The sequence below is a fragment of the Bombina bombina genome, chromosome 2 (genome assembly GCF_027579735.1).
Source record: "Bombina bombina isolate aBomBom1 chromosome 2, aBomBom1.pri, whole genome shotgun sequence".
NCBI lineage: Eukaryota > Metazoa > Chordata > Amphibia > Anura > Bombinatoridae > Bombina > Bombina bombina.
In genome coordinates this window covers 253,383,699-253,395,936 of record NC_069500.1, presented here as the reverse complement: position 1 = coordinate 253,395,936, position 12,238 = coordinate 253,383,699, and the positions used below count along the sequence as shown (strand labels likewise).

General features: G+C 36.1%; 1 protein-coding gene across 4 annotated transcripts in view; it reads right to left on the bottom strand.

The window, feature by feature from the left end:
* The window catches only part of PAM (peptidylglycine alpha-amidating monooxygenase), a 405,645-nt gene extending 398,639 nt beyond the window's left edge, over nt 1-7,006 (bottom strand). For 3 of the 4 annotated variants that reach the window (XM_053701521.1, XM_053701518.1, XM_053701520.1), the window contains exons 1-2: nt 6,872-7,006; nt 4,251-4,731 (exon numbers count right to left, since the gene is read on the bottom strand). In XM_053701521.1, coding sequence (XP_053557496.1) covers nt 4,251-4,342 — 92 coding nt within the window. In that variant the 5' untranslated portion in view covers nt 4,343-4,731; nt 6,872-7,006. Of the gene's footprint in view, nt 1-4,250; nt 4,732-6,009; nt 6,142-6,871 lie in introns of those variants that run through there. The other variant, XM_053701519.1, reaches the window with a different exon arrangement.
* Between the last annotated feature and the right edge of the window lie 5,232 nt (nt 7,007-12,238).

Here is a 12,238-nt window from a genome sequence, read left to right as displayed (position 1 = left end):
CCCCTCTCTTTGTCTCCTCCCCCACTTTGTCTTAGCGTTTCTTTAGCAATATATTATTTTCCTTCTATATATAGCAATGTTTAATCTACATGTTTTTAAAAATATCCCAAATTCTGTATATATTGAATGATAACCTGTATGTTGATGCCATGGATTCGACTGTGTCAAGCTTTTTCCTCAATAAAAATAAATATGAAAGTTATTTTGTTTTAATTTCACGCTTTATTTGAATCATAAAAATTTAATTTTTGACTTTTGTGTTCCTTTAACCTTTTTATGCAAGTCAATTTTGCATAAAGTTTTAATGCATTATAGAACATTTGTATACAATGTTAAATAAACCATTTTAGGTCAGACTGATTAATTTTGCAAGAACAGTAATAATATTAATTAAAATGAAGAAATAAAGTCTACTTTTAATAGTTACACTACAGAAAAATGTGTATATAATACAAAACTGACCCCGCCCCCTAAAAAAAAAAAAAAAAAAAAAAAAAAAAGCACTGAAACTTCACACTGGCAGACTGTCTGCCAGCACATAAAATGGTGGTAACTATTGGGGGAGGAATCAGGGGGTGGGCGGTGTCAGTGAGAGGGTAATATCTACACTATAGCTAAACTTAACCTTACAAGCTATGTGATTAACCCCTTAACTGCCGTAAATTTAAGAAGTGTGGTGCGCAGCTGCAATGAGGGGCCATCTTATTACCAAAAATCAATTGCCACACCATGCAATTTTTTATTTTTTTTACTATGATCGCATTTTTAAAACAAAATGTATGTCACATAATAAATGGACATAATGGTGCAAAAAAAAAAAAAATAAGAATTATGCTGCAATACATGTTTGCCTCTAAATATGTGTTTCTAAACAGAATACAGCTGGTGATTGGAGATTAGAGCCCAATTCTAGAAGAAAAAAAAAAAAAAAAAAAAAAAAAAAAAAAAAAAGTCTCTGGGCTGGTGAGATTATATAATAATGCTTGCCAGCCCTTCTATTTCTCTGGTGGAATTATAAAAAGCTACTTTTTACCCTGAAAACAGAGTGTTTTGCTAATGGGAGTACGGTGCATTTTTGTATGGGGAGGAAATTCATACATTACAATAAAATTCATAACTTAAAAATTATACAAACCAAATAATTAAACCATTCACACAAAAATAAGCAGAAAAAAAAAATAAAAAAAAAAAAATGTATATACAGTATAATTAATATATATATATATATATATATATATATATTTATTTTTTTATATAGGGCTGCAACTAACTATTATTTTCATAATCGATTAATCGGCCGATTATTTTTTCGATTAATATAGACTAATCGGATAAAAAGAGAATCAATAATAGTTTTCTATGTTTTAAATAAAATCCACATAATGAGTGTTACAAATATAAAACTTCAGACTAAAACTTTACATTAACACAACTGTTTGTCCAATTTTTAAGCAGCAGAGCACAGTTTTATAATTAAACTAAACCACAAACTGTTTGAAAAGAGGTAGAACTAGAAAGAGTTAGACTATCACTGTTAATAACATTCTGTTATTCACTCTTTCAGAAACTTTGCATTGAAATGCAAAAATCTCAACATGTCCACATGCTTCTGGCTAAGGCTGGTTCTCTGTTTGCAGCTATATTTCCTGCAGCAGAGAAAAGGCTGTTGAGGTGTATAAGTAGGGTTTTGCCAATTTCACCAAAGTGGGATATTTATCATTGTTCGCTCTTCACCAATGCTAAGTGTTTTCTACCTTGGCAAGGGGCCTCTCAAAGTAACCCTTGACTTCATTCTAACATAAAAATATCTTGAATATCTATATACAATGGTAAATAACCAGCTATAAGGTAAGGGGAAATATCTAGTCCGCTCTAAAAATAACGAATATATACTTATAAAGGTTGAATCTGGTACATATTATCACAATTTATTAAAAATATAAAAAAACTAAATCAGAAGCGCTAAGGACTGTATATCAATAACAGGACAAAGCCTTACACATTTATTTATACAGTACATATAATCAGCAATAGCAAGCAATACGCTAATAATTGTGCAAACAGATAATAGTGCACATCAATTTAAATAACTCCCATCAATCTAGGGGCTAGGTGTAAATAAGCTCAGCACTATATCATGCAAAGCATAGTTCCAAATCACCAGATTTAATATAAACAATCCAAATGATGACTATTATATCTGGGTTGCACATAAGCCAGGGGTAGTTGTAAACTTATACTGTCCTAAAAAAGTGAAAAGTAAACATCTGTAGACATCCTTTAGGCCAAGGACATAACCATAAAACACAATACCATGTGCAGGAGTTCATTGGAGTGAAGCAGCTGGTGTTGTGCACAGACCAACTAATTGCAAACCAACTAATCGATTATGAGATTAGTTGACAACTATTTTCATAATCTATTATGACGATTAGTTGTTGCAGCTTTAATATTGTATTGTTAACGTGCATCAAAAATTGTAACAAAATTGTTCACCAAAAATGGTATTTTATCAGAAAATTGAAATTTGTATGTAAAATTACACAGGACTACTGTAAATAGTATTAAATATGCACAGCATAATTTGTAAGTTTAAGTACACGGGATGTGCAAAAAACATATAGAAATTAGTAGTGAAGTACAAAATACAAAGCGTAACTTGTTTTTGTAAAATGAACATGAACGTGTATGAACGTTACTCAAATCCCAGCGTAATTCTTTAAACATTTTTGCACTAGAGCTCTCATGCTTTTTTCTCGCATATTAAAAGGTGATGAGTTTTGAACAAAATACTCAAAACACGAATGAAAGGAAAACCAATGCATATGAAAATGACAGCGTATTTAAGGTGCTGTGCACTGAAAACAGTGTAATTTATTTTGTATTATGCATAATATTAAAGTTTAAAAACATGCCAGATACTCCCTCTACTTCACCCTCTGAACTTCTACCAATGGGAGACATCTCACCATTAGCAGGGACAGACCCTTTTTCTTTTTTTATAGAATTCCATGAGGGCTGCCGCTGTGTTGGTGTGGAAAACCATGCACAGACCAGCAAATGTTATAGAATCAGGACCCAAGTGAATACACACCATGTGATTAACTCCCTAACTGTGTCCTATAATGAGAGGCAATACTCTGCAGCTCCTAAGTGGACTTTTACAAGGAATAAAACAAGAATATGAGCAATAAGAACGTTATTAAAAGACAAGCATATGTGCACAAATAAAAAGCTCCAGTGCATTAGAGAATTGAATTATTTCACCAATATGTATATATACAGACATGCAACAGGTGCGAAAACAGAACATGGACTGTGCTTGGCAGATACAAATGTATGACGCTTCTCATTAACTCAGAGGCTGCGCCCTGCTCAGGAAGAGCAAAAAAATGCATGAAGGAGAAAAAAAAAAAAAAAAAAAAGTTTTATATTCACTATATATAAAAATTGCTAAAGAATTATTGCAATTTTTACAGACTTTTTCAGAACAGAAAGCATTCAGCATTATAGCTAATACCTAATCTGTATATATAAGCATATAAAAACATATGGAGTTAGCTTGTTTATATCAAACATAGCAGCCAGGTGGCATATTCAGAACCAACTATATTTAGTATTTACAGACCAAGCCAATGTATTTGTATATAGATATTTCTGTAAATAATACTTTGAAAAAAGTTTGGAGCTCAACGAAAAATTATAGGAAATAAAGGCTTGCTGGATCCTGGGGTTTATCAACTCGTATTATAGTGCATAGTAAGACAAACCACATGAACCTGAGCTCAGGAAAAAAAAAAAAAATACTGATGGGCTCCAAACTTTTTGGATCATTCCACATATATTTATTAACATATTTCTCTCCTGGCTCCTAAAACTGACACCTGGATGGGCCTTAGGTTCCATGTGAATTTGTAAACCTTAGGAGACCCACAGGTGGATGGATTTTGGTCTCTGTGGATTATATATATATATATATATATATATATTTTTTTTTTTTTTAATACACACACAGTATATAAACATACCCACACAATTTTATGTACCAACAACAAAGTGTGCTACAAAAACATATAAGAAAAAAAAAAAAAAAAAGTGTGCTAGAAATGTACATACCTGTACTATATACATATGAAACAGTATCTTTATGTCTCAGTAAAGATAAATAAGGTGCACTACAGTATAACAGAGCAACATAAATATACATATAAATCTTTATATAGACATCATTTACACAAAGATATACTCACCTTTTAAAAACTGACAAAGGGCTCCTGAAACCATAACAGCTGTATTGAAATATAAGCAACAGTAAGATCACGCTGCTAATAGGACTAGCCATGTTCACCCCGCTGTCCTGTCTGTTAGAAGAGCAACTGAAGACAGTGCTATAATCCTGGTAATTAGGAGCCTTGTATCAACCCACTAGTTGATTAGAATTCGCCCTGCAGGCATCCTAGGGCAGCTGACAGCCCATTCGTACTAGGAAGGTGAAATGATCTGAGGTGAACTACAATGGAATTCAATTGTCTGTTATTAGCCAGAAAGAAGCATCCTCTGATTTATGCCCAGGCAGTAACTGGAGTCCAGTGAAGAGGTGCAGGATACGTTGCCCAGCTTCCCCGCAGGGTTTGTTCCCTGAAGGAGTAACTTAAACAGATCAGCCACAATTACAGTACTCTCTGAATGGCCTCACAGACAGCAGCAGCAGCATCCGTGTTCAATGCGAGCCTGCAAAACAGAGGGTAATGGATGACTAACACATTACAACATGAGCCTCTCTGCAAATCCCTTGTGAGGATTCGCCATGCATTTGTTCTTAGAGAAACTGTAGCCCTTCCCCCAAAACAAACTCACGATTTGCCTCTATTACATGGATGGCATTTTTTAACCCTTGGGTGACCAGAGAGGAGTGCAACAGATATCTATGATATAGGCTGCAGCTATCTTTTATCTAAATGAAATGGATCACTACCTTAAAATGTGTCCGACCCATTTTTAAACAAATCATCAAGTAATTCCCTAATGAGTCTTATAAAATAGATACGGACATAAAGTACATGTGGATGAAAACAAAGATATAAATATTAGAAGGGATTTTACTTGGTTTGTATTTATAAATAGACTAAACAGAAGGTGAAAATGGGTTTAATATTTAGCAAATAATGCTTCTTTTTTAAGCATTGTGTAATATACTCTCATGCAACACCTTTAACAGTTATTTTGTGAGATTACTAGCCAGGAGCTGTCACACACACCATGTCAACGAGCATTGCCTACAACTATCAGACGCAATAAGACCACTTAGGATGTGAGCTATAGACAATAAATACCAGCTCACTGTCAGACACCTTTCTCTCTCTTCGGTCAACTCATGTGGAGGCTCTGGATTTACAACCAATGAGATCCAATGATCAAATCTTAGTAAATTGGCACTATGAATAACAAAGAATGTGTCTCTGTTCTGGGAGGACTTTAAAACACTGATACATAACCAGAATTAAAGGGACATGAAATCCAACATTTTATTTCATGATTCAGATTGAGTGTAAAATAAAAATAAAAACAACTTTTTCAATATATTTCTATTCTTAAATATACTTTCTTCTCTTGGTAACATTTGTTGAAAGGCAGTTAGGTAGGTATAGGAGTGTGCATGTGTCTGCAACATCATAGAGCAAACGCTTTAACAATGTTATATATTTGCAAGAGAAAAAGATGGCAGCGGTGTTTGCTGACATACAGTGCTCCAGACATGGGCATGATACCTAGCTAGGTTTCCTCTTCAACAAAGAATACCACAAGAATAAAGCAAATTTGGTAATGGAAGTAAATTGAACGGATCATGAAAAACTTTTTGAGTTCCAAATCCTGTTCTCTCTTAAAGAAACAGTAAAGTCAAAATTAAACTTTGATTCAAACAGAGCATACAATATTAAACAACGTTCCAATTTACTCCTATTCTCTAAATTGCTTCATTCTATTGTTATCTTTTGTTAAAAAGCATACCTAATGAGGCTCATGAGCAGCAATGCACATACATGCCTCTTGTCATTGGCTCACAAGATTTGTCCAGCTAGCTCCCAGAAGTGAATTGCTGCTCCCTTAACAAAGGATACCTAGATAATGTACGTCTAAAACCAAAATTAAATTGGAAAGTTGTTTAAATTGTTTGTGCTGTGTGTTTTATTTCCCTTGAATGAAAACAAAGTATAAACAATGGCCATGCCCTGCATTCCTCTGTTTCATCATTTTCCTGTTTTTGTATTACACAAAATAAAACTACTCACCACTGGGATTGGTCTCTCACATGCAACACTTTCTTTATTTTGCAACTGACTAAAATGGATCCTGTGATACCAAACATTTATAGACATCAAAAAAGAACTGAGACCACATAATACTAATAATCTCATAAAACTAAACTATGACATTCAGATCAATACACACAAGTATACAACATGCAGAAATAATAAAACTAACTTTTAATAATTCAGTGCTAGTGTCAAATTGTTATAATTAATATTCCTCCGTTTCCTAAATAGCAAAGACAAATACTGTTAATTCTCATTTCTCACATACACAGGGAGAACAAAATATAAATAGAACAGACAAACATCCATTACTGATAATGAGTGTGCTAATGTCAACGAGCATCAGACATAAATATCACTCTACAATACTATAAGGCAGCTGGGGTCACTGGAACTTTGCAAATCACAAAGCTGCGAAGAGGTGAGCTGCCCCACCACAGTGATCGCTCAGAGCGTTCCTAGATTCAAATCTTGGCTCCCTCTTATACTATTGTTATGCCGGTACCCTGCCTGACCCCCTGGCTATACCGGGAGCGCCCAGGACAAACAATACACACCGTCCGTTTACAGAGTTACTCGGGGTGTGGGTACACTCGGTCAAACTGTTGTATCGGACTCTGTATCCCCACTAGTTCCTGTATCACTGGTTCATCAACCAGCATTTCAGCTCTAGTCCTCGCCCCGCCTCTGTAGTATCCTCACGCGCCTTTCACCGTTTAAGGTGGATTTGTTGATCAATTTATATCTATTAAGGAAGGATGAAGAGTGTATTTTGTTATAGAGTGTATTTTGTTATAGAAAAAATGTACAATTAACAATAAAAGAACAAATGGAATTACCCATATTTTTGTGTAGAAAAAAAACTTTGCTACATAATTTTTTTTTTTTTTTAAAGTGAATGTCAATTTTGATAAATTAGTGCCCGGTTTTTAATAAACCTATTAAAAACAAGGGCACTTTAATTCATTTCACTAGTTTTCTTCAAAAACATAACCTTTAATCCTGGCAGCCGCTCCAGCGATCCCCCCGGCCATCAGAAGCCTCTGCGACGTCAGAAATTACAAATCTGACTTCCTCCAATCACGGCTTCCCCCCCCAGGGGAATCTTGGCCTGATGCAACGTGTGATTGGAGGAAGCCGGATTCATCATTTTGGACCCACGAAGATGGCTTGCGACGGGCGGAGGAAGTGCTGGAGCGGCTGCCAGGATTAAAAGATAAGTTTTTGAAGAAAAAGAGTGAAATGTCAATTTTGATTAATTAAAATGCCCTTGTTTTTAATAGGATTATTAAAAACCGGGCACTAATTCATACAAATCGACATTCACTTTTTTAAATTTACCATATACAACATTTTTTTGTTGTTGTATTACTGTAGCAGCTCATTTCTTTCATACAGGTGGTGAGAGTCCACGATCCATTACTCCTGGGGATTACTCTTTCCTACCACTAGGAGGAGACAAAGATTCCCAAACCCCTAGATCTCTATAAAACTCCTTCCACCTCACAGGTACTTTAGTCTTGGAGAGGTCCGCTGGGAGATGTTCAATAATGAAGGTGTGCATTTGATTCTAAACTGAGAGGAGTTCTCAAAACCGAGTTAAGGCGCATTTCCTCTCAGAGTACAGTGAATGTTGAAGGGATATATTTAGAGTATGGGTTGTGTCATATTTCACCTATTGGGTTTATTCACAAGCCTTTCCACAGGTGTCACAGGGACTTTGCCTCCTCCCTGTTTGCTCATCACTATACTCCATTGGTTTTCAAACCTGTCTACAGGCATCCCTAACAGTCCACATCTTGGGGAAATCTGAACTAGAACACAGGTGAAATAATCAGCTGATTAGTAAACCTGGTTATTTTACCTGACCTCATCCAGGGTAATCCTCAAAACCTGGCCTGTTGGGGAGGCCTGAGGACAGGATTGAAAACCAGTGCTATACTCATATTTTAGTTCCTCTGCTGTTATGTTTCAGAACTGGTTTTGGCTTCCTACTGGTTTTTACTGGGCTGCCTATTGGTTATGTATATATTTATATGACCTTGGGACCTGTGTATCCCCTCTAAAAAAAGTTATATTTATATTATTTTATATTATTTATGCATCATTCTTTTAACACTTCCTGTTTTTTTTGGCCCATATATATATATATATATATATATATATATATATATACAGGGAGTGCAGAATTATTAGGCAAGTTGTATTTTTGAGGATTAATTTTATTATTGAACAACAACCATGTTCTCAATGAACCCAAAAAACTCATTAATATCAAAGTTGAATAGTTTTGGAAGTAGTTTTTAGTTTGTTTTTAGTTATTGCTATTTTAGGGGGATATCTGTGTGTGCAGGTGACTATTACTGTGCATAATTATTAGGCAACTTAACAAAAACCAAATATATACCCATTTCAATTATTTATTTTTACCAGTGAAACCAATATAACATCTCAACATTCACAAATATACATTTCTGACATTCAAAAACAAAACAAAAACAAATCAGTGACCAATATAGCCACCTTTCTTTGCAAGGACACTCAAAAGCCTGCCATCCATGGATTCTGTCAGTGTTTTGATCTGTTCACCATCAACATTGTGTGCAGCAGCAACCACAGCCTCCCAGACACTGTTCAGAGAGGTGTACTGTTTTCCCTCCTTGTAAATCTCACATTTGATGATGGACCACAGGTTCTCAATGGGGTTCAGATCAGGTGAACAAGGAGGCCATGTCATTAGATTTTCTTCTTTTATACCCTTTCTTGCCAGCCACGCTGTGGAGTACTTGGACGCGTGTGATGGAGCATTGTCCTGCATGAAAATCATGTTTTTCTTGAAGGATGCAGACTTCTTCCTGTACCACTGCTTGAAGAAGGTGTCTTCCAGAAACTGGCAGTAGGACTGGGAGTTGAGCTTGACTCCATCCTCAACCCGAAAAGGCCCCACAAGCTCATCTTTGATGATACCAGCCCAAACCAGTACTACACCTCCACCTTGCTGGCGTCTGAGTCAGACTGGAGCTCTCTGCCCTTTACCAATCCAGCCACGGGCCCATCCATCTGGCCCATCAAGACTCACTCTCATTTCATCAGTCCATAAAACCTTAGAAAAATCAGTCTTGAGATATTTCCTGGCCCAGTCTTGACGTTTCAGCTTGTGTGTCTTGTTCAGTGGTGGTCGTCTTTCAGCCTTTCTTACCTTGGCCATGTCTCTGAGTATTGCACACCTTGTGCTTTTGGGCACTCCAGTGATGTTGCAGCTCTGAAATATGGCCAAACTGGTGGCAAGTGGCATCTTGGCAGCTGCACGCTTGACTTTTCTCAGTTCATGGGCAGTTATTTTGCGCCTTGGTTTTTCCACACGCTTCTTGCGACCCTGTTGACTATTTTGAATGAAACGCTTGATTGTTCGATGATCACGCTTCAGAAGCTTTGCAATTTTAAGAGTGCTGCATCCCTCTGCAAGATATCTCACTATTTTTGACTTTTCTGAGCCTGTCAAGTCCTTCTTTTGACCCATTTTGCCAAAGGAAAGGAAGTTGCCTAATAATAATGCACACCTGATATAGGGTGTTGATGTCATTAGACCACACCCCTTCTCATTACAGAGATGCACATCACCTAATATGCTTAATTGGTAGTAGGCTTTCGAGCCTATACAGCTTGGAGTAAGACAACATGCATAAAGAGGATGATGTGGTCAAAATACTCATTTGCCTAATAATTCTGCACTCCCTGTATATATATATATATATATATATATATACGAGTTTTGACGCAGTGCATATATTTTTTGACGCATGAAGGCGCTTGACACATAACAGCTTCCAGGCTTGCGTATGTCAGTATTACTCCTTGAAAAAGGGCAGAGTCCCGAAACGTGCGTCGGAGTGTAAGGGCTGCTCACTAAACTGCTTTCCGATACAAGGACCTTGATGCTAAAGACAAAGAATTACAGACAGAGCCGTTGTTCCATAAGGATATAAGATCGAAACAGGTGGTGTTGGTTCTCCCGTCCGCACGAGTGGATAAAAGTCGGGGGCATTTCCATTCGATTGAAAGGACATGGAATCGCAAGTATCATAAAAGTTAATTAACATGCATGTTTTAACTGGCCAGCTTCTATACTAACTCAGACGTAATACCAATTTACACAGATGATTGGTGATACACACGCTGACTTAACTCACTGCTTCCACTGTAGTAGAGACGCTCTAATTCACATACTAGTGCTGGTAGTTGCTGTACACTTTACGCATATGTTGTGACATGAACTGTTAGAATTTTTACATATCGGCACTCAGGCTGAACATTACCCCACCGTAAGTGTGGTTTAGAAGAGGGGAACTTTGAAAAAGCCTTGGAGTATATCGAGAGTTACATAGATTGACTTTTACACATATGCTGGACGAACTAACGGCTTTTTGCTTTGCTGAAATATGCACTAACATATAGATGTGCTTATACCTGTCATGAAAGGGTGTTTCCTGAATAAGAGAATCATAATTATTACAGCACTTGAAATGCTAATTAAACCTCACACTTAAGAGGATATGTTTATAATTAAAAGAAAAAATTCTCACAGCAGCTTTGTCTTATAGATTGCATCAAAGATAATACATTTGGATACAACTTTGAAAGTTCTGTATGTTTACGGGACTGTCCATTTTAACATCTAAATGAACTTTCTAAGATATATTTCTAAACATACAACAGCAGTTTTTTGAGAGCCTCTTTTGATTCTTCCAGGGACGCCTGTGTTGAATCTGATTGTTTTATGCATGAATGTATTTTGTATTGTGTGGATGGACTGAAAGTTTTGGATTCTTGTTTTAGAATTGTATTTAGACACTTTATAATAAAATCCAGTTGTATTTTTTGCATTTCAGGTGTGCTGAGTTTCTTTTTGTATTACTTATTTATTAGTTCTCTGCAGTTATGGAGCCTTCTGATTTTGTCCCTAAATCTGCCTTAGAACAGTATCCTGAACACCTTCCTACAAGTGTTAAAAGTTTGTATTGTAAACAGGCTAAGGTTATTCCTCCGGCTAATTTATGTGATAAATGTATTAATACTTTAATGCATTCAAACTAACCTGGTGCTTTTCATGCTTCTGAAGCTCTTATTGCTCCTTCTGTTTGTTCTTTACAGGGAAATCCAACAGCCTTTGGCCCTGGGATCAAGGTTTTTATCCAGTCTACTGTATCTGAAATATTGTCTGTCATGCCTCCAAGTAAGCGTAAATGGTCAGTTCAGATTTTAACTTCTAATAGTTCTCAGTCTAAAGAGACTCATGTTACTGCTGTTTCCTCAGAGGGGGAAGATTTTTCAGACGATCTGGAGGTCCCTTCTGATCATGAAACAGAATTATCCCCTATTAATTTAAAATTGAGCATATTCGTTCCCTTTTAAAGGATGTTTTACCTACTTTAGAGGATAAAGATCCTAATGTTGTTGAGAATAACCTGATAAGTTGATGGGGCTATTTCTACTCTGGCTAAATGCATTACTATTCCTTTGGAAGATAGGTCTTCCTTTAAAGACCTTTCAGATAGAAATTTAGAGTCCTTTCATAGAATGGCTTTTCAGCAAGCAGGTAACATTTTCAGGCCAGCAGTTTCTATTGCTGATGTGGATGCTGCTTCTTCTTTTTGGTTGAATAGTCCTTCTGAGTACTTTCCTGAGGATGAAGATTGTTTAAACTTTTTGGAAGTGCTCAAATGTGCTAATGCTTTCATTTGTGATGCCATTTTCGATATCATTAAGATTAATGTTAAAAAATATGTCTTTGGCAGTTATTTCTAGAAGGGTGTTATGGTCTTGGTCTGCTGATATGGTTTCTAAAGTCAGGCTTGTCTTTCTTTTCAGGGAAATATATTATTTGGCTCAGGTTTAGATTTTATTATTGCTACTGTGACTGGAGG